The 27,485-nt window shown below is 47.3% G+C and overlaps 1 protein-coding gene across 1 annotated transcript in view; it reads right to left on the reverse strand.

Moving 5' to 3' along the window:
• LOC138520679 (uncharacterized) overlaps positions 1-27,485 on the reverse strand; it is a 135,302-nt gene that overhangs the window by 96,050 nt on the left and 11,767 nt on the right. Inside the window, exons 2-4 of the mRNA XM_069632952.1 lie at positions 23,476-23,612; positions 14,435-14,508; positions 8,437-8,550 (exon numbers count right to left, since the gene is read on the reverse strand). Coding sequence (XP_069489053.1) covers positions 8,437-8,550; positions 14,435-14,508; positions 23,476-23,612 — 325 coding nt within the window. The remainder of the gene's footprint in view (positions 1-8,436; positions 8,551-14,434; positions 14,509-23,475; positions 23,613-27,485) is intronic.

The following is a 27,485-nucleotide window of genomic DNA, read 5'->3' on the forward strand; positions in this document are numbered from 1 at the left end:
GACATCTCGCCGACAATCCTGAAAAGGAAAACTTGTATTTAAAAGCTCATCGCGTCGATCGCTGCAGCGCCGCATTCCACTCACCTTTACAGGGCGCCTCCATGTTCAGCAGCGATCATCCGGATTCGCAGTCACGCCCCAGCGCCTAGGGAGAAAAAGACCAGAACAAAAGGTGAGAGAGAGAAGGGAATAAGGAAAGCTAAATCTCCATGTTAAGACTTACCTGTTGATTCATTCCCTCTTCATTTCGGGTCCGCGCCGCATCCTGGCATTTCCGGACCCCGGCCCCTAAGGGGAAAAAGAGACATCAGCGTTAATGAGCGAATGAAAAGACATTACCAAAAAACGCTCATTAAAGACTTACCTGATTTCTACAAGGATTTCACCTCTCATCTCGGGTCGGTGCCTGTTCCCTGGCATTCCGTACCCCGGCCCCTTTGGGGAAAAAGACACTAGCATTAGTACATTAATGCATGGACACAAGGGGAACCTCTTATCAAAAAACTTACCTGGAAGCCAAGCAAGTTTGGTTCTCACCAATCCGAAAAATCCAGTGAAGTAACTGGATACCAACGCGCCCCTGCATCAGAAGCAGGATGGAGAGCTCGTCCTTCCAGACCCTAAGGTGAGACACTACGAGGAATCACAGAAGGGTTTCGAGGAGGGTGAGAGGGGAAAGTGGGAGGCCGATTGCATTACCCCGCAGACAGTTAATCCCCTATTTTCGCCAACAGAAGGATACTTCTGCGAGCCAGACAAGCCAGATTTGGGGGGCCCGGTTCAGTCCGTCTTCCGACCCCTGCGCATCACCTTAGAAGAGGTCACAGCAGCGCGAACCAGGCCAGCGCCTCCGTGGGAGTCAGGTGAGCGTAACATTCCCTCCCCAGTTTAGAGACCTTCGGGTCCAGTTCCAGTGCCGCCAGCAACTTAGAAATGAGTGCTGCCCTGGGGCACCCAGACTTGAGAAGACCTTATGGCGAAATTTCAGAGGTAATACAAGTGTATTAGTTATAACTATCTGGAGCATACATTCACTATTTTGTGTTCTTGATAGAACTTCTTCCTCGAGGTGAGACCTCATGGGATATTGGCAAAGGATAATATATTTATAACATTGCTAGGAAATAACTAGCGCACCGAAACATGTGATCATTATCCATTGCAATTCCACCTGCTTCTCCAAAGGAAAAACCAGGATGATATTGGCGAGGGGTTATTCAAACAACTAGTTAAGAACAAATACAGAAAAAGTGACTTTCCTCTTCATTGATAGACATTCGTACGCTAGCTGAGACTTCATGGTAATATTAATGTGGCATTATGCAAATTATTAGCTAGGTACTAAATAGATTTGATACTTCTCTGTTGCTGCTACACTTTCTTCCGCAAGGTGAGACGTCATGGTGATACTTTGCGGTGATAGCTGATGTTGAAATTGGCGCTGTGATATCCAATATGTTATGTAGAATTGAGTAGTGCATAGAAACCTTTACCCATTCTCTGTTGTTCAGATAACTGTTTCCTTGAGGTAACGCCTCCAGGTGATATTGGCATGGAATTATTGACGATATCTGTTAGGAATACCTGTAAAATACGCCATTTCTCTTTTGTCGATACACCTTTACCTGGAGATGAAAAGTCTTGTGGGATTATTTTCAAATAAACTGCTAATTGCATAAAAGGGCTGGGAGGATAACACTTCCTTACTAAAGACTCACATAATATTTTAACGCCTAGTCTTTGCACTTTTCTGTTTCCACACTGCACATTTTCAAATGACCCCCTCGGCATACTTAGGACATGCAAAGACTTTGCCTACTCTCTCTTGTAGATATACCTTCTTGCTTGAGACGAGACGTTCACAGGGATATTGGCAAGGGGTTGCACAACTATGAGGTTATGTGTTTGGAAATATTGAAGTCGTAGTCAAGGTGACTGTGCATTTTGAGTGGAGATTTGTGTAGTCTATTAGCTAATGAACTGTGAAGTTACAATTTATTGCATAAATCAGCCAGTGACACTACTATTGAGACTACATTTTGTCTGCTAGTTTTCAATTACCAATTATTATTTTACATTAGTACCCACCGAGGGTCAATGAGCTTGTAAAACACAAGCTCATTGGCCCTCGCCTGGTCCTTACCTGCCCGAGAATGCTTCGACCTCTGCAGCATCTGGAGTTCTATCCGCGACTAGCTGCCATGGAAAGGAAGAAGGGACTGCGTGCAGCTCGTTTGCCCTTTCCATGGCGGCCATTTTTTTGTTTACTTTTTTTTCACATTGATTTTAATGGCAACCATGGAAAGGGAGAATCCCTGGTGGCAATTTTATTCGAGAAACGGTTGCAGCGCCGTTCCCCGACTCGAGAAAAATTGCAATTAGTACCCCGGTATGACGTGCCGGGGATACTGATGGCAATATGACCCTCGGCGGGGGGCCATTACCGGTCGGGTAATGCCCCCACGGCTCCATTAAAACGCTCACTTCGCTATGGCTTTGAACTTTGGCCCCGGGGCATTACCGAACTGCTAATGGCCCTCCTCCTCTGGTCATATTGCCTAAATAATTAACAGGAATTCTTGGTGTTTTGGATCAGCCGGAGGGAGATCACTATTTTATTTTTCATTTCAAACTAGATTTTCTTCAAATCCCGTTAAGGAGTGATAGTCTTTTTTCATTTCAGACTAGATTGTTGTCCAATTTTGTGTTTGTGCCAGTAGTTGGTGGAATGGGCTGACTATACCGGCCGGCTACTTATCATCAGCTCTGAAATTCTGGGTGTGTATGTTTCTTTTTCAATGTAGGTTCCACAAACACCTACAATGATATGGTGGATTTTTAAAAGCATGTACACACCCGTCTAACTGAAATTTGAGAGTAGAATAGGCCATTTCAGCTAAGCCATACATGCTGAAATGCCACCCAGCAGCCATTCCTAGAAGTTCTCCTCCAGGTTAGAGCCACAAAGCAATGTATTGTGGGTATGCAAAATAGCTCATAAGCATGCTGTTTTCACCAGGAAATTGCCTTTATCTTATAGGGAAGTTGAACCCAAGACAAGCAATGCTCAAGCATGCAGACAACTGCATACATATTTCACCCTCCTTACGGATCATCACACTGTAGATTCCGACATGCATCTAGTTGCAGCATTGGGGTATGTTCAGCAAATACCACTATTGTTATAGTGGGTTTTAAAATGTATGAAAACCCCCTTCCCTGAAATGTGAGCGTGGAATAGGACATTTCAGCTAAGCCACACATGCTACCGTGCCACCCAGGAGCCATCCCTGCAAGTCCACCCCCACTTCAGAGCCACTGAACAATGGATTGTGGGTATGCAAATTAGTTCAATACCCACAATGCATTGCACCATGACTCTGAATTGGAGCTGAACTTCCAGGGTTGGCTACTGGGTGGATTTGTAGCATGTGTGGCTTAACTGAAGTAGCCTACTTTAATATTGTTCCAGGCATTTTATCCATGAGATTAAGAGCTGGAGATCTTTATGGCAGTGCTTTCCTGTCATTCAACATGAAATATGTCGAACATTGAGAATAAAGTTGTTGATCTAATAAGCTCTATTTCCAAGAGGTCAAATAGATTTGACTTTGATGATTCTGGCTTAAATAGACCGGCCCTTTCTAGGGGCGGACAAAGGGGGCAGCGGCCCAGGGCGTAGTTGGAGGTGAGGGGTGCACTGGCTCCTCCTTGGATAGCATGGAGCCGCACACTTAACATCATTGAGCACTACACGGACAGGGGCACGGGAGAAAAGCCTGCCCTGCCCATATCCATCTATGCAGCCAATGGCCTAATGTTGTGCTCATTGGATGTTTCAGAAGCCTCCCACCTCCCAGATTAGCCTCTCTTTCTGACAATAATCCTGTGTACATAGTGTGAGAGTTTCTGCATAGCACTGGCCTGCCAGAATGCATGGTTGGATGGGTATTGTTGATTGAAATTTATGCGTTTATTTAGCTGGCTTAAACAAAAGGGCCAGAGATAACCTGCAAGAGTAGGCAGTTGTGGGGACATGAGTGGTGTTGTGAGTGAAAAAGGACAGAGCCCCTTTAAGAGGGAATCCCAAGACTATGAGAGGGAGCGGGAAGCGGGAGGAAAGGGAGGGGCAAGGGAAGAGGGAACACAGTCACTGTAATGAGGAATAAAGTGAAGGTCATGGACAACCCTGTCTCCGGTGTGATAAGTCCTTGGGTGTGTATGAGGCCCAGGTAAGAAGAGTACAACAACTGGCGACGAGGCCGATGAGAGCCCATGCTCTGCACCAGGGAGGGCCCGTGTGCCCAGCAGTGTGGACGGGCCCGTGTTCCCAGCAGTAACGAGGGGCCCGTGTTCCCAGCAGTGACCAAGGGCCTGAGCGCCCACAATGAAGAGGGGCCCGTGCGCCCAGCAACGAAGGAGGGCCTGTAAGCCCAGCGGAGGGCCCGAGCGCCCAGCAGCGATGAGGGGCATGTGTGTCCAGCAGCTACCGAGGGCCCGTGCGCCCGCAGTGAGGAGGGGCCTCTGCGCCCAGCAACGGAGGCGATGGGGGGCCTGTGCGCCCACAACAGAAGAAGACCTGTGATGAGCTCTGGAGGAGGGCCCGTGAGCCCCGCAGTGAAGAAGAACCCATGAAGAGGGCCCGTGAGCCCAGCAACAATAAGGAGAGAAGAAAGCGGAAGGACCCAGCGGATCGGCCAAAGGAGATGTGCTGTGAATGAAGAGGGACGGAGAGGCAAGCCCAGCAACAAGGAATCCGGCGGGGCGTCCGGCAGCGAAGCACCCAGCAGTCCGTGCCAGAGCATGGAAGAGCCCAGCAACACTGTGGATGTGACAAGGTGTGCAATGGTGCCGCGAAGGAGGGCGAGGAGGTGCCCCAGCCCAACAGCGAAAGGAGACGTGCCCCGACGGAGAAGCACTGGTGTGCCCGGCAGAAGAGGACGTTAGGAGATCCACGGAAAAGAGTGCCTGTGACCCGGGCTGCAATGAAGAAGCCCAGTGATCCACAGCAGCATGCGGGAAGATCCAGTGAGCAGGAGGACTCTGCCAAGGAGGAGAAGTGCCCAACGAACCCAGCGACCCACAGAAGGACCCGATGAGCTGAGGGAAGACGTTGCAAGTGACGGAGGCCACCCCGATGACGAGAGCAACGAGCAGCACGGCTGGTTGCCGGTAAGGACCCCCTCCCCCACTGCCACGGCCCTGAAGCAACCCACACGCACAAGACGCTGGTATGCGAGCGTATGGAAAGTGAAGAATATGTGTACAAACCTGACAACACTAGATAGGTATCCCGCTGCACAAGAGGTAACCCTTTCACCACGAAGACCACTAGAGCTACCCACCCCACGAGCCCACCGGATAAAGGCCACATAAACATTGGGCAAAGACCAGGTGGCACCAACCCTCAGGCCTACAGAGGGATAACCACAGACCACCACTACGGTGACCCCATGCTGCGCGGGTCAACTGAAGCGAGTGACACTGCAAGTACTCCCACAAAGGGGAACAATACCAACCCAGCACGTCCCAGACACCACCGCAAAGACACAAGTTATACTTTGAAGAGCATGAACCAACGAAAGGGGAATCGATCGAGATGGAGGAACAAGAGAGAGCAGAGATTCATGAAACACCACAACGAGAGAGTGCAGAGGAGACCCACGAGCAACCAGGCAGGCCCCATCGAAACACAAAGAGAACCCAACGGCTTATCGAGCAAATGTAACCCGGGAAGTCTCATGTTAAGCAAGGGGGAGGTGTTGCGAGTGAAAAAGGACAGAGCCCCTTTAAGAGGGAAGCCCAAGTCTATGAGAGGGAGCGGGAAGCGGGAGGAAAGGGAGGAGCAAGGGAAGAGGGAACACAGTCACTGTAATGAGGAATAAAGTGAAGGTCATGGACAACCCTGTCTCCGGTGTGATATGTCCTTGGGTGTGTATGAGGCCCAATTAAGAAGAGTACAACAAGTGGGGGAGCAAAGTAAATGGCCAAAGGGGGGCATAATATAATGAGCATCTTGGAGATATGAGCGATCCGATGAGCTCTGAAGTCTTTTCAACCCATTCTCCAAGGGGAAACTGTAACAGTGCAGATGGACAACACCATGTTCATGCATTATACCAACAAACAGGGTGGGACAAGATCCTCTGTGCTGTCAACGAAAGCCCAGCGTTTAAGGAGAACATTTACATGAAGGTGGAACATCTCCCAGGGAAGGACATGTTTTTGGCCGATCAACTCAACCGGGAATCAGTGACGTCCCACGAATGCGAACTGCATGCTTTTGAGGTACAGCGGGTGCTCGCAGTGTGGGTCACCCCTTCCACTGATCTGTTTGTCACAAGCACCATTTTCGCAAGCAGATTTTCGGAACCAGGGTCTCTGAGGGATGTTTTTTCAATTCCATGCAAGGGAAAATTCCCATGGTACGCAGACGACTGAGGGAAAACCCCTCCTTTGTGATCATCATAGCCCCTGCGTGTGCCAGACAGATTTGGTATCCCACCTTACTGAGTATGGCAGCCACTGAATCCATGCGACTCGGAGTGCATCCAGCGTTGCTGACGCGAAAATGGGGTGAGATACCACAATCCGAGCTCGTTATCGCTCAAGTCGTGGCTTCTGAACAACGGAGGCACGCACATTTGAATTTACCAGATGAATGTACGTCAGCGCTGCAAGCTACAAGAGCACCTTCTATGTGGAGAACATATGCTAAGAAATGGAAGCGATTTGCCAGTATATCTGCCAAGGAAAGCCAGAATCGGGACACCATTGACATAGCACTCTTGTAGCCTTACTTGCTGCACTTAGCGAAGGTGGGACTCTCGTAGGCTTCCATTACGGTAAACCTACACCCAAGTATCTGCCATCACTATTTATACAAAAGTAACACGCGGACCATCACTTTTCAGCGACCAATCCGTAAAGATGGTCTTAAAAAGCCTTCTTTGGACATTCCCTCCAATACGACTACCAGTATCCTTTTGGGGGCTTAGCACAGTGCTACCATCCTTGATGAGATGCCTTGCAAAACAATTTATAAGTGTGACAGGAAATTTCTCTCCTGGAAAGTAGGTTTCCTCCTAGCCATCACTTCTGCCAGGCATTTCGGAAAGCCTCAGGCACTCTCGGTCAATTTGCTGTACAAGGTCTAGGATAAAGTAGTGTTGAGGCCGCTCCCCAAGTTCCTTCCAAAGGCTATTTTGGAAATTATGCTGAGTGGCAACATTTTACTGCCAACCTTCTTTGCCAATCACTCCACTGTGGCTGAACGCGCCCTTCACTCTCTGGATATTAAACGTGTGCTAGAATTCTATATCAAGCGTACCCTAGGGTTCAGGAAGTCTGATGGACTACTTGTATCCTATGCATGCCTCCAAAAAGGGGTGACATTTCTAAGCAAGGACTGGCCCTTTGAGGGGCTGATTGCATCCTTCGGTGCCATGAGGTTCAGGGGCGAACAGTTTCAGGTTCCGTTACTGCATACTCACCCCAAGGCAGGGCAGCAACAGCGACCTTTCCCGCTGGTGTATCTCTAAAGGACATTTGTAGAGTGGCCACCTAGAGGTGACTACACACCTTCGTGCTTGTGACATCTTTTTGTTTAAAGGTAAGAGCAGCCTCACCATCCATTCCCAATAGTTGATTGAAATGCACCTATTATTGTAGCTGGATTTATGGGGTTGCAACCACGCACACAGTGCAGTGCTCCTGAGGGTGCATGCATAGGTGCACATAGTGCTGCTTGGTGATCTATTCAAGCAATGTGATTCTATGAAAGATCCAATGCTGGAGAAGTATTCGTTACTTACCTGTAACTGTAGTTCTCCAGCATTGGTATATTTCGTATACCAATGCTGGAGCACCATACATGTGATCCTCCTGCCTCCCTTTTGAGATTGCACAGCATGCACAAAAAAAAAAACACACGCCACATGATTGCAGGAATCGAATCTGAAAATGGATATTCTGGGTGGAGCTACAGAGGGCTCTCCTCCCATTGGTCCAGACAAAAAAGGCTTAAATGACACACAGAGCGTATAAAGGTGAGGTGTGCCTATGGTGGTTTTGTATGCAACATGTTGCAATGGATGATTTTTGTATAATATACCGGGGGATTCCCAGTATGACGACAGGGAATATGCAAGCATGTAAATCTTTGAAAGATATCAATGCTGAAGAACTACAGTTACAGGTAAGTAACTCTTTTCGTGCCATTTGGGGCATTTCATCTGGCTAATTGTAGGTAACGTGGATATTTTGCAGGGTGTATTTACATGTAAAATGGGACAGGTTTTGAATTATGCAGTTCAGAACCTCTGCTTATGCAGGGGAAATCCGGGGACCTGTAAGTATCTATTCACCTATTATCTTTTACATTTTAACTAGTCAAAGTAGAATACCCTTTATAATTGCACAATGAGAAATACTTACAAAACAAGAGTTCACCATAGAGATGTTTCGAGTGGATGTTTTCGTTGTGGACAGTTAACTTCGTGCAATCGTCTGACACCTGTCTAATTTGTGAGGACAGGTTGTGCACGTGGTCTAAAGGGCAAACAAACAAGGTGATTACACTCGGTACTTTCCACACAGAACCATGTCCAGTCTGTGAAATACCACTGTACATGACTTACTTAAATGGTCTCTCTCTCTCTCTCTCTCTCTCTCTCTCTCTCTCTCTCTCTCATGCCAAAGTGCGGGATGCCTTCAGAGCTTTTCCTAGAGGATACCGACTCAATTAACATTGTGCCTTTTCACAATATGTGCACTTCCGCCAATCAGAAGAGAGCCCCAACACCTTAGAATAAGCTTGCTGTAAGCCATCAAAGTTGACAGCTGGTCAGTTGCACCATAAACATGGGTGGAACAGTGGAAGAGGGAGAGGTCAAGGATAGCAGGAGGGTAATAGGGTGGAGGAGGGCAAGGATATGGAGGGAAAATAAGGGGAAGCAATACATGGGAAAGGATAGGGTGGAAAGACAGTGCAGCATTATGAGTGAGTCCTTTTGTGTGTGAGAATTTACAATAAAATGTTAATATATTTGTATATGCTTATGAACTGCGTCCAGTGAGTATCACCTTCCTTTTCTATATTTAATGTTGGGACTCTGCCCTAAACCCAGTAAATCGGTTAAGAGTCTTGGTGTCAAACTTTTACCCAGTGGCTCAAAGGAGCTGCAAATTTCGTCCGTATGCAACACAGGTTTCCTTAAACTGAAAATGCTCAAAAAAAACACTGCCCTTTCTTCCGTCTGGGTCTAGAGCCAAAGTGGTGACAGCATCCATTTTGGGGTCCTTGGACTATTGCAATGGAATCTATGTGGGTCAGCTGGACTTTTTGATTCAGCGGCTGCAATTACTTTAAAATAACACATCCCCGGGCTTGCTCTTGGAGCGAGTCACCACTCCCATTCTCAGGACCTCGTATGTCAACCTCATTGGGTTCCGGTGAGCAGTTGGATTACATTTAAGATTCTTTGCATTGCTCAATTGGCGATCCGTCAGTCTGGAGCTGAGTACCTTCAAGCCAAGCGGATTCCGCGTGCCCCGGCCCGGTCGCTTCATTCTGCTTCACAGAATCCCCTGATAGTGCCCAGAATTAGTAGGGCAGGAGCGGGAGGTCAAGCATTTTCTTTCCTTACGCCTTCTATGCGGAACTCCCTCCTGTTGCAGCTTTGCGAGATGGCTGACCACTTTGGTTTTTGTAAAGCCTTGAAGACGTACCTTTTCTGAGTTTCGTCTGCTGTCTCCTTTATATCCTTTTTTTGCAGGGTTCTCACTGGTCTGCCTAGCGTCTAGATACCTTTGGGCCTTAGTTAGCGCCTTATAAATACTGTTACATACATACATACATACATACATACATACATACATACACTTGAGAACTAACACTGGAAGACCAGCACATGAAGACTGACACTTGAGAACTAGCCCCGGCAGACGGGTTCCTGAAGACTAGCACTGGTAGACTAGCACTGCATTGGAGAACTAGCACTGGAAGACTAGCACTGGTAGGCAAGCACTGGGAAACATGCACTATGGAACTAGCATCAGAAGACTCACACTGGAAGACTAGCACCGGAGAATGAACACTGCAATACCAGCACATAAAGACTAGCACTTGAGAAGTAGCACTGGAAGTCTGGAACCTTGGGACTAGCGCTGGTAGGTAAGCACTGGGAAACATGCACTATGGAACTAGTTCCAGCAGTCCCATGGTGAATGATTAGCACTGGGAGACTAGCACTGGAGAACTAGCACTGGAAGACTAGCACATAAAGAGTAGCACTTGAGAACCAGCACTGGAAGACTGGAACCTTAAGACTAGCACTGGTAGACTATCACTGCATTGGAGAACTTGCACAGGAAGACTAGCGCTGGTAGACTAGCACTGGGAAACATGCACTATGGAACTAGGACTAGCGGTCTTATGCGGATTGATTAGCACTAGAACACTAGCAATGCATAACTAGCACTGGAAGACTATCACTGCATTGGAGAACTAGCACGGGAAGACTAGCGCTGGTAGACTAGCACTGGGAAACATGCACTATGGAACTAGGACTAGCGGTCTTATGCTGATTGATTAGCACTAGAACACTAGCACTTGAGAACTAGCACTGGTAGACTATCACTGGTAGACTAACACTGACAGACATGCGCTATGGAACTAGCATCAGAAGACTCACACTGAATGGTTAGCACTTGAAGACTAGAACCGGAGAACTAACACTGGAAGACCAGCACATAAGGACTAGCACTTGATAACCAGCACTGGAAGTCTGGAACCTTAGGACTATCACTGGTAGACAAGCAATGGTAGACAAGCACTGGGAAACATGCACTATGGAACTAGTTCCAGCAGTCTTATGCTGAGTGATTAGCACTAGAACACTAGCAATGCATAACTAGCACTGGAAGACCATTACATAAAGAGTAGCACTTGAGAACTAGCACTGGAAGACTGGAACCTGAAGACTAGCACTGGCATATTATCATTGGAGAATTAGCACTGGAAGATTAGCACTGGTAGACTAGCACTGCATTTGGAGAACTAGCACTGGAAGACTTGCACTGGTAGACTAGCACTGGGAAACATGCACCATGGATCTAGCATCAGAAGACTAACCCTGAATGATTAGCACTGGAACACTAGCACCGGAGAACTAACACTGGAAGACGCACACATAAAGATTGGCACTTGTGAACTAACACTGGAAGACTGGAACCTTAAGACTAGCACTAGTAGACTATCACTGCATTGGAGAACGAACACTGGTAGAGAAGCACTGGTAGACAAGCACTATGGAACTAGCATCAGAAGACTCACACTGAATGATTAGCACTGGAAGACTAGCACCGGAGAATGAACACTGGAAGACCCGTACATAAAGACTGGCACTTGAGAAACAGCACTGGAAGACCAGCACATAAGGACTAGCATTTGAGAACTAGCACTGGAAGACTGGAACCTGAAGACTAGCACTGGTAGACTAGCAATGGTAGACTACCATTGCATTGGAGAGCAACCACTGGAAGACCTGCATGAAAGGAACTTTATTATCAAAGCTAGAAAAAGTGTCATTCTGGAGTGTTTCTCAAATCGGATGGCCAAGAAGCTTTTAGCAAAGGAAGTTGACTGTGCATTTGCAACTTTAAGTGGCAGTCAGTGCTGAAGTAGAAAACCTGTCTCCCCAGCTTAGCTGACATTCTTCCTAATTGATTGGCAATGGCCTTGACTTTGACTCTCACTCCAAATCACCATGAATTTGACCCGTTGACCCCAGACTTCCCTCAAGGTCATCTAAATTACCCCAAATGTCATTAGAAATGAGGACACTCTTTGGAAGATGAATAGATGCCTCCTGTGATGAATAAATGCTGTAGGCTACACCATCTTGTGCCATTGTCAGTAGGGAACGAAGGGAGGCGATAACCGGACTGGAGAGCAAGTGCCTTCATACCCTCTGCATATCTGATTTTGGTAAAAAATTATCCAACGGTGATCCATGGAAAGCACCAGTCTAGATGGCCTAGTGAGTAGCAGAAGGTGAAATGGGAAGGACTAAGAGGCAGGCCCTTGTGTTCATTCTTCAGAGGGGACATAACAGTTTTAGTTAAATACTACACATGTAGTATGTATGGGTTTCCTAAAGCGCACACCTAGCTGGGTAGTGTCACAAATTTAGTGATATCGTCACTGCTTCCCTGGAGGGAAGCTTCCCTTCCGTGGCCAGGGAAAAGCAGAAGCTACCGGACTCTGACCCTGGAGGTAGCTATCTGCGGGAGGAGCATGTGGGGAGGACAGACTCCAGGTGGACAGAGTGAACAGACCTTTGCTTGTCTTCCTTGATAACACCCACTTGCCTTCACCCCATTCTTGTATGACATACTGTAGTGTGGAATGAGAACTTCCACTGTTAATTGATCACCAACCTTAAAACAACACCCTTTTGTAACACTGAGATGCGGAAGAGGAATGGAGCAATGAAGATCACTGGAAGCGGTAAGCCAGCGAGAGAGAGAATGCTGATGAAGAGTGTTAACCTGGGATTTGCACTCAAATACTAAGCAAACTTAAAAGCCCTGGCAGGAGAATAAGCCAGGCACTCAGCAAGTCTCTGACTCACACCCAAGTGCTGAGATATAAACCTCTGGCAGGAGAGTAAACCAGGCACACAGTGAGTCGGGGACCTGCACCCAAGTAACAAGATCATAGAAACCCTGGCAGGAGAGTAAACCAGGGAGAGGAGAAAAGGGGCAGAGACCACCAGATGTGAATTGTGGGTATGGGGAAGAGCCCCCCATCCTCCTTGAATTGTGGAATGAAAGGGAAGAACCATGCCCCTTGGGATTGTGGAATACGCAAAAGTGACATTTGAAGAACCAGAAGAACTCTAGGGGAAGGGAAGGCCACGTATGTAGTGTAACTTGTGTGATTTTGTTTTCTTCACATTAGAACTTTGTGTTTGAAACTTTGGAAGGAAGCTGCAGGTGTTCAGCTAAAAGACATCCCCATTTCACGTTATGTTGAGTTTAGTGTCTGAGGGTCGGGCTAGGATTTTGGACACAGGACAGAGAACTCTTTTGATTTAGACATATATACACAGATGTTCCTTAGTTGTGTTGAGGCAGGAAAACCCCTCTTCGAGTTAGGATAGGTAGGATTTCCCCAACCCCTCTTTTTGTTTTGATAATAAAAATAATGGAATTGCATGTAAGCGTGGGAACCTGGTTTACTAATCTCAGTTTTCTGCAAGCGTTTGGCCTCAGAGGCAGACCTGCCTGGCAGGAAATTGGGAGACTTATACAGCAAGACCATGGCCCCCCATTATGAGTCTGCCGGTGCTGCTGGTAACCCGCCGGTGCTACCAATGGGTTACCAGCAGACTCGTCTTACCATTACCCGTTATCACAGTGTTACCAGGATATTAGGTGTACCAGAAACAACTGTAAGTTTCCATTCCATGGAGTTCCATCGGACTCCATGGAATGGGAACTACTGAATCACTGGCACCATTGTAAACGGTGCAGGGGGCTGAACTCCCGGCAGGTCAGGCCTCGCGGTAGTTCACTGCCCCTACCGGCAGGCTCAGAGAGAGCCGGTCCGGGGAAAATGCCGCAGCCAGTAGCACCAGCCATTTTACCAGCATTTTTCCCAGATTGGCATGCTCCTAAATGACCCCTAATGCCCCTGAAAGCCCTGCAGGGTTGGGGCAGAATCTGTTATTTAGAATACGTTTTCAAATTTGGAAGGACCATTCTAGATGTGTACTGGGAGTTCTAGTTTGGAGTGAAGCGATTTAGTTTGGAGTGAATTGGACATTATAGTTCTAGGCTTGTAAAGAGGGCTTTGGTTGGGTTGGATGCCTTTGGGTTAATGGTTTGACTATGGCTTGATAATTCTAGTTTCCACTGAGTGTTCTAATTTGGGATAAAGTGATTTAGTGCAGGCTGCATTTGGAATGAAGGTACTACGTTGGAATGAGAATTCTAGCGTTTGCAGTGCGATGGGCTGCAATCCCTTGCATAATGTCATGGCTCAAGCCACAGTGAGACTTTCAGAGGCATGGGCCTTCTGGAAATCTCATTTGCCTCTAGTCAGTCAACCTCAGTTTCTCTTTCAGTTTTTCCTGTTCCTATTCAATCAATCACAAAGTTTATTTCAGATCGTTACATCCATAAAACCATCACAATGATCATATTTCATAAATCTCAAAATTCATATAAACATGTTCTTATTTCAGTTTGAAGGTGTAAGAGGCACACACACTCATTCATGATCACTCAAGATCCTGCACCTGAAGCATACTTTGCCAATTAGCTTGCGACATTCACAGTTGTCTGGGCTCCTCTGCTGCCTGCTAACCACACAGTCCCCATGTACTTGTGTCATGCACAGTCGCTGCTGTGGAAAAGAAAGGCTTACCTTTTATCTGAATTAGGCCGTCCAGCTCTGAAAAAGTTACATTCTTGTTAACATGGAACTCAATAGCACCAGGTCTGAAAAACAAAAGACAAAAAGGGACACTAGCTTAACAAATATTTCTAATTGTTATCTTTCTGGATTTCTGTTTATATCCGACAGGGCAGTGAAGTTATCAGGATCTCTTAAACTTTCAGACAAAAAAAAGAGTACTCCTCTTTAGCCTGATGGTTGTGCCACTTGACCAGTTAGCCATGGTTTCTTCTGGATCTAGTTGGGTTATGCAATCTTTTGAATATTGGACTGCACCTGAACAGCAGACCACACATATACATTCATTTTACTGGTAAAAAAAAAAGTACAAACCAGAAACGAGTAAATGCCAGTACACAACAAACCAGTTCCAAGGTTCATCTGGAATCAACTACAATGTTCTCCAGACTGTATCAATTCATTGGACATTGTGACGATTCATGTGATCTCGTACCTTCTACCGAGGGGGGAGCCCTTCCCTGTGAGGCTAAGGAGGTGAGGCTGCTACCCAATAGTCCCCCTAGGGGTGGCGGAAAGCCGGACCTCACAGGAAGCGACTCCCATCATGGGGTTAAGGACTCCCGTTCTGTAAAGGAAATCCCTAACCCTTTTGTCCTTGCACCCATAAAAAACCCTAAAGTCTGCAGAGAGTGCTGAAAGTGATACTGTGTGTTACTGTAGCACTCCCTCCCTTCCTTGAGACTTGACACCACAGAGACGAAGAAGAATAAGAGTGATGATATGCCTTTATCTAAAAGTACTGAGACAAGGTGGCCACGAGGAGGTATGAAGAATACCTCATGGAAACAACCAAAAGACTATGACACTGTGCTGGGTTGGGCCCAGCTAGGAGAGATAAAAACAGAGGAGGGACTGAAAGAAGCGAGAAGCTTGCAAGGAAACAGCAAAGCCAGGGAACTTTGAACCTGGGACCCTGTCAGCTGTGCAGAGAAGCTGGTCCTCGTGAGAGACAGAGCTGGAGAGTGAAGTCCCAGAAGAATCCTGTAAGCCATTAGAGAGCTGACTCACACTAGTGCTGGGAATGTCAAGGTGGTGGAGTGACCTCTGGGAGGTGGTCTACTCAGTCCAACAACAACACTGAGACTACCAGCTGAAGGCCTTTGCAGAGCCTCACAGGCAAACCCAAAAGAAATGACGAGCGAACAGCACAGGGGCCTGTGACCCCTGTAAGAACCAGACATGAGTTCCCAGTGCAAACCAGGTAATGGGAGTTGCAGGAAGAGTCAAGGAAGCCTTGGGAGTAATCTGGCTCGTCACAGTGGTGACCCCCAGAGAGCCAAGAGTCAAGAAAGCCTCAGGAGTGATCTCCATTTTCATAGTAGTGACATCCAGAGAATCAAGAGTCAAGAAACCCTCTGAGTAATCTATCTCTTCACAGTAGTGATACCCAGAGAACCAAGATTCAAGAAAGCCTCTGGAGTAATCTCCCTCATCACAGTAGCGACACCCATCGAACCAAGAGTAAAGAAAACCTTGGGTGTAATCTCTCACTTCACAGTAGTGATACTCAGAGAACCAAGGGCCAAGAAAGCCTCAGGAGTAATCTCCCTCATCAAAGTAGTGGTACTCAGAGAACCAAGAGCCAAGATAACCTCAGGAGTAATCTTCCTCATCACAGTAGTGATATTCAGAGAACTAAGAGTCAAGAAAGCCTCTGGAGTAATCTCCCTCATCACAGTGGTGATACCCAGAGAACCAAGAGCCAAGAAAGAATTGGGAGTAATCTCCTTCATCAGAATAGTGATAATTTGAGAATCAAGAACCAAGAGAATCTCGGGGGTAATCTCCCTTGTCACGGTAGTGATATCGAAAGGTCTGGAAACAAAGGGAGCATGAGGAGGAATCTCCCTCACCACAGTGATAATACAAGTAAGATTAAAGAAGGTTCTAGACAGCACGAGCTCTCTGGAGATTATCTTCATAACGTCCTATGACAGGGAGGAATTGCTAGAACTGTAAAGCAAGATTTCAGAAGCCCTTGGGAAGAAGTGAAGAGACTTTTGAGAGCTCTTGTCAAAGAATATCACAAAGCATCCCTCAAGACCGTGGGAGTTGGGCCAGGAGAAGGGAGTTATTCTCCTGACCATATCTTCCTTGTTGAATCCGAAACTAGAGCAAATGATTGATAAGAGACTGAGCCAGTTCACCAGGAGAAGGAAGTCATTCTCCTGGTAATATTATTATGTTTCATTTGGATGCTGAACTCTTTTGTAGACTTGTGTTAGGGTTAGAGTAGTTTTTTGGACAGAAGACAGACCTTTTGGACACACATCCTGACGACGAGCACCCGAGTTGATAATTGTTAGGTAAGGATAACACTTTAGAGATAGGGAGAGGTAGGGCTTCTTTGTTACATTTAAAATAAATCTTTTTGAAACATGCCACTCCTTTATCCGACTCCTTACTCTACTACGCCAAAACATCCCAAAAACATGTATGCAGGTAACTGGATCTAGCAAAAACCAACTGGGGGACCCACTGATGTTCATTGCTTTTAACACAAACGTATCCAAATTATTCTTGCATAATGGGAGATACTGACCAGTTTGGTGCTCTGATCCCTGAAGGCTATCGGCACCTTAGGCAGCTGTTATCTGTTGAAGTGACTGTTTTAGCACAAACCTATAGATATTATTGGGGCACACAAATAGCCCTGATGATTATTCCCCAACCCGGTTACTGGTCCCTATCAACAGTTTAGCCCTTGGAGTACTGCACACCCAACCACAGACCGGCAAACATAGGAATTGGGGCGTATCGGCTGCGTGCAGTAGGACAGGGGAGGGCCCCCCTGCTGCTATGGTGGAAACCCAAAGTCCTCCAAAGATGTATGCTACTAAGGCCCTGGCCCTAATAGGAAGGCACGCAGCACCACCTGTCAAATGTAAGATGGTTAGGGCGTACCTTTACATGAAGTACACAACACATTAAGAAATGTAGGCCACAATGGGAATTCACATTTTACAAGGATCCTTGGGTAGTCAGCAAGGAATATCACAGTATCCTCTGTCAGGCACAAGAGCAGTCATGGTGACCCACAAGTGGCTTTGCTCCGATAGAATTGACGTTGTATCTTCTTTTGTGGCCGCACCATGGATTGTGTGGTCCCCATTCAAGCCTCTATCTCATTGATTGTACACAGAGCGTGCACACAAGCCTGGGCTGATTGGGACTATAATCCTACTTGAGTGGTCAGTAACAGACTGACAACACTTGGAGTATTTGCAGTACTAAGTGAAAAAATCGATTACTAATAATCGGGTTTAAGAAAAGACCGATTTAGAAAGACTGCTCGGAGACCGCTTTGAGCAGTCTTTCTATATCGAACTGTCAGTCCTTGCGATGCACACAACAGCGCGCAAGGGATGACAGGCACAGTGGTACCTAGAGGAGGAGTCGCAGGATTCTGCAGTGAGCAGTGTGTGAGTGACTGTGTGTGTGCGTGTGTGTGTGTGTGGGGGGGGTTTGTGTGGGGGCGTGTGCATGTGTGTATGTGTGTGTAAAAGGAATGTTTGTGACGGGGAGGCGCAGGGGGCAAATGTAACCGGTGGTGAGATTGCATGTGTTTGTGAATGTAGTGGGGGATGATATGATAGTTTATTCATATAGCGCCTGTACACAATGTGTTTCAAAGCGCTTTAAGGCAAGGGAGGTAACAAGCAAAAATACAATGGCATTCTTACAGGCCATGAACAGTAAGGTTGTGAAATTAACTATCGTATTCGGCCTGACGACATTTCAGATAGTGCAAGAGCTAAGACATAGACAAGGAAGGGAGGGGGAGAGTGGGAAGGAAAAGGAGACAGACAGGCGACTACCGTACTAGGCCTGACAACATTTCTGGTAGAGCCGGAGAAAAACAAAAGGTGAGGGAGAGGGGTGCAGAAAGGGAGGGGAGGAACAAAACAAGCAACTATCATACTAGGCCTGACGACATTTCAGATAGTGCTGGGGGTGAGGGAGAGGAAAAAACAAGTAAGGGTAGGGTGGAGGAGACAGACGAGGTTGCTATCATACTAGGTCCAGGGACAATTCTGATAGAGTAAGTGCATAGAAGAAACTAAGGGGAGGAGATAGAAAAAGGGAGAGGTGGAGAGAACAGAAAGTAAGCAGTTAAAAAGAGTGTAGAAGCAAGAGGGGAGAGCAAATACAACTGCAGCAGTCAGTAGTCTCACATAATGTTGCAAGCCAGGATACAAGATGAAGGTGGGAACAGCATGATTCAGGGCCACCATGAAAATGTTTTTTTTGGCCACAAGATGGTGATGGTGAAACCAGACTGTATCAGGACAGACTCCTGCAGAAGTAGGCTGGAGGGGGGGGAGCAGGGTAGAAGAATCAAGCAAAACATGCAACACCTGTGTGCGAGAAGGGGGAGGTCACAAGGGAACATCACAGGGGGACAAGAGGGGTGGGGATGGCCTTTGGGGACAGAGGGGGTAAACACATGTTGATGCATGCTTACCTGCTGTGTGAGCAGGGGTTCGGGCCATGGATCCTCCTGGTCTGAACAAGTCCAAACCGGAATTGTCCTTTTCTCTGTCTGCCCTTCGCTTCGGACGCCTGGGCGAGAGACGCCCTTGATCGAAGAGTTAAAAGCAGGAAGGAAGAGGCAAAGCTAGTCGACCAAGATCCACTTGCACCTGCTCCCCATCTGCAAAGGAAAAGAGGCTGGAGGGCCCTTAAGTAGGGAAAAAGAGCGGCAACCAAGAAGGCACCAGGTGGGCGGGGCTTGCTTAGTTGGGAGAAAGAGCGGCAACCAGGAATCCACCAGGTGGGCGGGGCTTAGGCCAGGTGACCAAGATCTACTTGAACCTGCTCCCCATCTACAAAGGAAAAGAGGCTATTGAGTGGGTATGCTTGGGGCAAAAGGAGGCAGTTGAGGAGTGTGGGGGAGCATGGAGGAAAGAGGCTCGGAGGTGAAACCCCCCCAAATTCATGCTATTTGGGCTTTTTGAGGGACCCACAATAAACCATTGAAATAAATCGGCCTTTTTTATGTGCAGCCTTCAAAAAGTGGAAATTTCACATAGAAATATATTTGCTGTTGTCTATTCCTGTACTGCTGACCCAACTCCAGGTCCCACCCCACTCTGTCCCAGGTTGCTATGCGGTGCCATCTGCATTCTGGCGGATCCAAAACAAAACTGTTGTCTTGGGGCCGGAGCACTGCGCATCCAGAGCAAGTCCCTTCCAATAACATTCCGTGGTGGGTCACGTCCATGAGGCACGACAGTGGAGACTGCCAATCCTGGTCCATGTCTGTGATTCTAGCCATCTCCAACCACAACCTGCTGACATCGGACCGAGGCTGGGCCTCTTTCAAACCTCAAAGCGAGTCCCCACTTCAGGTGGACCCTCCTTCCCTGATTTTCAACTCTGCGCCAGATGCCACACTTTTGCCTGCAAAGAGAGTGGTGGTAAGGGCTAGCGAAGAGTCTGTGTAGGTTTTCAGGAGAGTGGGGATCAATCTTTGCACCACCGGTGTGCACAGCAATACATGGTTGTCCTTAGCAGCAGGATAGCTCTGGGAATCCATGGTTGTGGGTGCAAGCAGGAGGTTGGTGGAGCGGTGGGCAGGGTAGGCCGGGAGGATCTCTCAGGGGCAACGTGTTTGTCTTGTAAGCAAGACAACGTATAGCAACACAGGTTCCAAACCCGGGCTCGCACTTCGAAACCTTTCCCGATATCAAGCGTGTTATGAAAGAACAATTATAATTATAGTACTGATCACTAAAGGGGATGGACAGTGCAGTGTTGAATTAGATGAAGGTGAAGGTGCGTTCATTCGAGGGAGCAAGAGAAGAAGTGAGAGGATGAAGTAAGAAATTGACTTGGTAAAGGTCGGGAACCATGGAGTAAAGTTCAAATTTACATTTTGATGATCGATGGAGGATGAGGGGCCAGAATACAGAAGGAAAGAAGAGAGGGTGAAGTTAGTGAGTGAGCGGTCAAGGGGAGAAGGGTTCTGGGAGCAGTGGAGACCAGGGTGGAAGGTAGGAGTAGGAGATTGAGAGAGTTGCCTTGGATGTGGGTTGGAAGGATATGTAGGTCGACTAGTGAGTTCTCAGAGAGAGTCCAGAGAGAGTCAAGTTGCAGGTGCAGGGCCTTAACCATTTGGAAAAGTTAAGGTCACCCATTATGATGGTATGGGCATCAACTGGGAGTGTTTCAATTCAGAGGTCAAGATCAGAGAAGAAGCTGAGGGTCCCGGGTGGGCGGGAGATAAGGAGGAAAGTCAAGGGGTGGGAGTGAGAAGTTGGATCGCATATCCTCATAGGAGGAGGGAAATCAGAGAGGGGGAGGGGTGCCGATGGTGTGTCCTTGCTGATCATGAGACCCACACCACCCCCTTCCTTGGAGATATAAGGGGCGTGAGAGAAAGAGGCAAAGTCAGTGTGAGGGTGGCATGGTCATGAGGGCTGATCCGCGTTTTGGTGATAGACACACACATAGTGTGGGATGATGCGACGCGACATGATTTGTGAGAAATGTGTTTCTTTAAGTGGGATTTGACATTCCAGAGACCCAGGCTGAGGTCAACAGGGGGAGCACATGTAGAGGTGGTAGTTTCCTGAGTAGATGACGGGAAGCAGGTAGGGGAGATGAGGTAGGGTAGACGCGTGGGGGGCTGGGAGAGAGAGGAGCTGTCGGAGCAGCGGTGTGTGTGCGGTGAGTGAATAATGGGAATGAAGAGACTTGAGAATAGAAGCCGGAGGCGCGGAGGGAGAGGAGGGGATGGTCCAAGGCTATGAGAGAGGGAGTGAACAATCAGAATGGAAGAGGAGCAGGATTGGGAGGAGCATTGTAATCAAGGAGTGATGGGGAGGGTGCAGTTTGGACCATGGGTCTTCTGTGTGACCATGAAATGCAAATGAACATAATCACATGGTCCTAGGTGACCAAGAAATGCAAATTAACACAATGACATGGTCCTAAGTGACCAAGAAATGCAAATGACCAAGAAATGCGAATTAACAAAATCACATGGTCCTAGGTGACCAAGAAATGCAAATTAACACAATGACATGGTCCTAGGTGACCATGAAATGCAAATGAACAAAATGACATGGTTCTAGGTGACGAGGAAATGCAAATTAACAAAATCACATGGTCCTAGGTGACCAGGAAATGCAGATTAATATAATGACATGGCCCCAGGTGACCAAGAAATGCAAATGAACATAATCACATGGTCCTAGGTGACCAAGAAATGCAAATGAACACAATGACATGGTCCTAGGTGACCAAGAAATGCAAATTAACAAAATGACATGGTCCTAGGTGACCAGGAAATGCAAATTAACAAAAGCACATGGTCCTAGGTGACCAAGAAATGCAGATTAACGTAATGACATGGCCCTAGGTGACAAGAAATGCAAATTAACATAATCACATGGTCCTAGGTGACCAAGAAATGCAAATTAACACAATGACATGGTCCTAGGTGACCAGGAAATGCAAATTAACACAATGACATGGTCCTAGGTGACCAAGAAATGCAAATTAACAAAATAACATGGTCCTAGGTGACCAAGAAATGCAAATTAATATAATCACATGGCCCTAGGTGACCAAGAAATGCAAATTAACACAATGACATGGTCCTAGGTGACCAAGAAATGAAAATTAACAAAATCACATGGTCCTAGGTGACCAAGAACTGCAATTTGTAAGGTGCAGTTGGCTCGCTTGTTTATTTATTTGGATTTCTAAAACACCAGATCTCAGACGTTCTATAATATTTAATGCAATTATGCAATATTACAGGAGATCATGAAAAAGAAAAGAAAAACAAGAGAAGAGAAACGAAGAAAAAGAAAACGAGGGTGAAAGGCAGACAGAAGAAGCAGACTGTTTCCCATGAAAGGGTGTGGAAGGGAAGATTCTGCAGCTTGTCTTGCAAGTTGTCAGAGAGTGGAGAAACTCAAGTTGTTATGATTCGGGTGAAACATTCTCTGCATTGCTTTTTAGTTTTGGCAGATTGCAGCGTGTCTAAAAAAACAAGGCCTGGGCAGTGCATCACCCACGATCACTATTGGTGTTGTCACTTCCTGTAATTTCACTCCCCTTGATGTTACTTCCCATTATATCACCTGAGTCAAAGTTTCCAAAATAACAACCCCCCCACCGCCCCCATGGAATTTAAAGGTTGGAATCCCTGTCTTGATGACTCTCCCAGGAAAGGTATTTGTGATGTGAGACCATCCTTTTCACCAACATTTCTTCTAAAACCTTTGCTTTTTACATCATGGCCCCAGAGAGGAGCTGGCCGCCACCTAAGGTCGAGCTTCCGCAGGGCTTTAAGTGGGGTAAGAAATCGAGGGGGAGGGCTCATTTGGGGGCGTGGCTTGTGGAATGGGCGTGGCCTTAAACACGTACACAAACCATAGTAAGGTACCCAAACATTTTATATATTTGTATGCGTACCTTACTGTGTTTTGTGTTCTTCAAGATGTCTTGAAAAGTACATTAACCATACAGGATACGCACACAAATATATAGCATGTATATATTTGTGTGCGTTCCTTATGGTTTGTGTACTTTCCAAGCCATCTTTGTTTAACATTTCTATGTTTATAAAAGATGGCTTGAAAAGTACACAATTCAATCCATCTTTTATAAACCTCGAAATATGTCGAGGAGTCCCCAGGATCGCCATGGATTAAAGACGCCTTGGCGACCTGGGGAAACAAAGGCACAGTAACTTCCTCTCGTGACCCTTCGCGTGAAAGGTCACCATAGGAAGTTACAGTGACTGAAAGAAGTGCCAGCCAGCTACAGCATAGCTTGCCTGACCTAATGGCAGGCGTATCTCCTGTCGCAGCTACGGCCGCAATGGGATAATGCATCTCGCCAATGCTGTGTTGGGACCAGGGGCCCCGGCAGGGCCCCGGCTCAACCGCACTTTTGGGAGACTGCTGGGGCACAGCCCCAGCTGGCCCCGGTCCACTTAAAGCACTGAGCTTCCGCCTCGCAACACTACTCACAGTCCACTTCCGTATCTCAGCTGCGTCTTCCCCTCGCTGGAGACGATCTCCATCCATCCAAACGTCACCTGCTTGTCCAAGTTGCACTGATGCTCCGAGTTATAGGCGCTGCCAATGAGGTACCACGTGCCTTGGACCTGCAGAAGAGAAGGGAGAGGCCGCATGAAGGGGGCAGAGCATCAGAATACCCCAAGGAGGGCACAAGCAATTAAACAGAGACTTTTGCGTGGACAATAAGGGGAGCAGTGGGAGGTGTATCTCAATTTCAAGATGGCCGCAGCACAGGCTTGTGGGAAAGTAGGGCTCCTTATGGGTTAAACCATTGCGAGTAGGAGGGCCTAACCTGCTTACTGATCTGAGACAGACTGGCTCCCCTCACGGGTGGTGAATGAGGAGGGAGCGGATCACTGTTAATACCTTATTGCCGCCGCCGCCCCCCTTTGCACTGTAAGGCAGCAGCAGATATGTCGATGACTGCACTGGGGATATGGTAAGTAGAATACCTGCTTGTGTGAATCCCTGGGGGGGGGGCTGGGCTGAAAAGTAATACAAAATGAACATGTGCTAGCTACTGCTCAACTCTTCACAGACCTCCATTTGTAACCCTCAGGTGCTCATTTTTGAGTTCTCTGTAATTTGGGGGCGGGTACTGTCCGGTTTATACTTTAACGTAAGCGGGTCCCTGCCGCCAAATTTTGGTCATTAGCACTGCAGGGTGCAAATGTAAAGGACAAAAGGTGACCTATACGTGTGTTTGCTGCCTTTTGCCCTTCACATTTGCACTCTGCAGTGCAACGTAAGCACACACTGCCTTGCATGCCAGGCAGCGTTTACTTTTGATTGTAAGTGCTGCTTGCTGTACGTGCATTGCAAGCAGTGTTCAGAATGGAGAATAAACGCTCTCCGACAGGCGAGCACGTTGGACAGCGGTTATTCGTAATTGTAAACGCTGTCATGGAAGACAGTGCTTTCAATGGACCCCTACTGATTCGGCCTGCTTTGGTGCCTAAAGATGGCGCATCCCAGAGGGTTCTCCAGCATTTGTGCCGCCATGAAAATTCATGCCGGCATAAATGCTGGAGCATTTGTATGGTGGAGGGCAAGGGAGGTGGTGGAAATGAAAGCTGCGTTCCGCCTCTCCTCTCCTCCGTGAAAGTGCGCCATGACATTAATGGAAGGCGCAACATTACGGCTCTACTGAACATGAGCCCCTGAGTGCTTCCCAGCCATTGTGGTGCGAGCCGATGCTTATAGTTCTGCGCCAATGTGCCAGTTCCAACTTGCGCTGATGATGCACTCTTCTTTAAGGGTCTGCAACCTTTGGCTCTCCAGATGTTTTGGACTACAACTTCCATCTGCCCTAGCCACCACAGTCAATTGTGAGGCATCATGGGAGCCGTAGTCCAGAACATCTGGAGAGCCACAGGTTGCAGACCAATAAGCTGAAATACCTGTGCATTGAATGCATCAAAGGAAGACATTGTTATAAAATTCACAATGTATATATTTGTCTAAGTGGGTTATTTTTAGAAGGGGCGATGCAGGAAATGACTCTTTTAAAGCAAGGCATCATTTTTTGCCCCTGTGTTTCTCTCTGCCACATGTTCCAATTAGCTTTCAAAGCGAGCGACGAGGAGGCAAGAATAGGAGTTACCATCTCCGCTGTGCTTTCCTCCTCCGCCTTGAAAGTGCACTTTCTTTACGTTTGCACGAGATTTCATGCAAGCACAAAACAAATGGATTCCTACGGATTCCACCTTCGTTTAGCACCTGCTATCCACAAGACAGAGAGTAAGGGCCCGAGTCATGGGAATTTTTGCACGGTTCAAAGCGACTTTGCACTGCTGAAAAGTGACTTCGCACTGCCGACACAAACCCTGATTCATGGAACTGTGCAAAGTGTATTTATGCAGTGCAAAGTCATTTTGCACAGCAAAAATGCACTTTGCACAATTCCATGAAACAGGGTTTGTGTCAGCAGTGCAAAGTCACTTTGAACCGTGCACATATTCCATGAATCGGGCTCTAAAAGTGAAGGGTAAAAGGGATTCCTCCTTCTTTTACGCTTCACTTTTAAACTCTGTCTTGTGCATGTGTGAGATCACATGCAGGACATCCTGCAGCACGTAACTGCTAATGTTGGCGGTCCCCTGCATGCAATTTACATGTTTTATCAAATGACCCCCTACATGCCATGGGAAGGCACAATAACTATTGCAAACACTCTGAGAGTCATTGTCAAAGCCCCAGAGTGCAAAAGTGAGGCATGCAAGCAAGGCGTTAGCCATGTACGCCTTACTTTCACACCCCAGGAGCCATTTGGGGGTGGAGTAGAGGCAGGCCGCAGGTTTTGGCCTTCGGCCATGCATTCCTCTTGCACCTTCCGGGGGCGCATGCTTTTACAACAGCGTGAGAGTTGTAAGTGCTGTTTAAAAGCGCAGGTTTTTTTTCTTCAAAATAGAGCATAGCAGCAAAGAAGAAAGGCCATTTTGCTTGTTTTCACTTTTTTGCATTTGCACTGCATTTTGGAAAAGTTGAACATTGCCTTCAGGGGACCTACGAGCAGGTAAGTGCTATAGTTAGGCCAGGAGGATAGCTCAGTGGCAACGCATTTGTCTTGGAAGCAAAGCAACGCTTAACGACATAGGTTTTAAACCGGGGTCGCGCTTAGAAACTGGTACCCAGTTTTAAGCGCTTATAAAAGAGCAATTATGTTATTGACAGCTCCCCCGTGTGTAGTTTGCAGCTCAAGCTTTGAACGTGTGCAGAATCGGTGAGGCCCCTGGAGAATGGGCTTGGCATCAGTTGTGCCAGCGTGGACTTTGCCAGGATACTGCACCCCTACCGACTCTCACCGGGGCATGTGACCCTTCGTCTCTCCATGCTTGAAAGCGGTGTCTATAGCTGTTCACAAACACATGAGATGAGACCCCAGGGGCTCTCTGCTCAGCCTGTTTGTTACATTTACGTGTGAGGAAAAAGATGCACAGGGTGGGGGGTCGCCGGTCCAGAGAAGGGGGGGGCTGGGGAAGATGTACTGCTCTGACATTGGGCCTCTTTACGAGTCTGGCGGTAATTCGGCTGTACATCCACATTAGATCACTGTTATCACCACTCTGTCCCATAGATTTACTAGGGGATTACGAGTGGTCGCAAGACTTACAGGGACTTTGGTGGAATTACCGCTAGCGGTACTTCCACTAATTTCGGGAGGCATGTGGAAAGATTCACTTTCAGCTTTTTGCTGGAGGTTAATACTTCACTTTCCCTCCAAACTCGAAAGTTGGCAGTGGGGTAAAAATGGCAGCAATTCTGTAAACGTGGAAAAAAAGTAGCGGTACCAGAATTACGGCGACTTTTTTACTGCACCACCGAACTCGGACAGAGGCTCTTTGATTTTTAAGTTGTGCCATAGCCTACAGCAGTGTCTTAAAAATGTGCATTCTGAGGCCCCGCCTCTTTTAAGCCCCATGCCCCTATTGTGTGTTTTAAACAGTCACGTCCATCAATCAGGAGAGGCCCTTTAAGTCACTAGATTCGTCCCCATTGCCTCTGGTAGCCTCACGATCATGAGACCAAAAGAAGCATTGTGTTATCCAAATAGATTTGACTTTCGAGTATGCAGTGTGGACATTTCCACTTACAGTCCTCGGGCGCCACCTGCTGGCTACTAGACGCAGTGCAATGTCAAACGCGGTGAATCAATTTGATGTCATGATATGATATGGCATTTGTAATGCGCCTATAGACAAGTGTTTCAAGGTGCGACGAGGCAAGGAAGAGGGAACAGAGGGAGGAGAGAGACAGCGATCCTACTAGGCCAGGTGACATTGAGATCGTGCAAGTGCAGGGAAGGGGGAGGGTAAAAAGTGCCAGAGGAAAGGGCAGGGGCAGTGCAGTACATGGGATCAAAACAATAACAAGAAGCGCGGCCAAGATACAGTTCCCATGACGATATTGGAAATACCCTGCTGAGGAAGTCTGCAGTCACATTGTTTATCTCTTTGATA

Source organism: Ambystoma mexicanum, chromosome 13, assembly GCF_040938575.1.
Source record: "Ambystoma mexicanum isolate Mex_15411 chromosome 13, UKY_AmexF1_1, whole genome shotgun sequence".
NCBI classification, from domain to species: Eukaryota; Metazoa; Chordata; class Amphibia; order Caudata; family Ambystomatidae; genus Ambystoma; species Ambystoma mexicanum.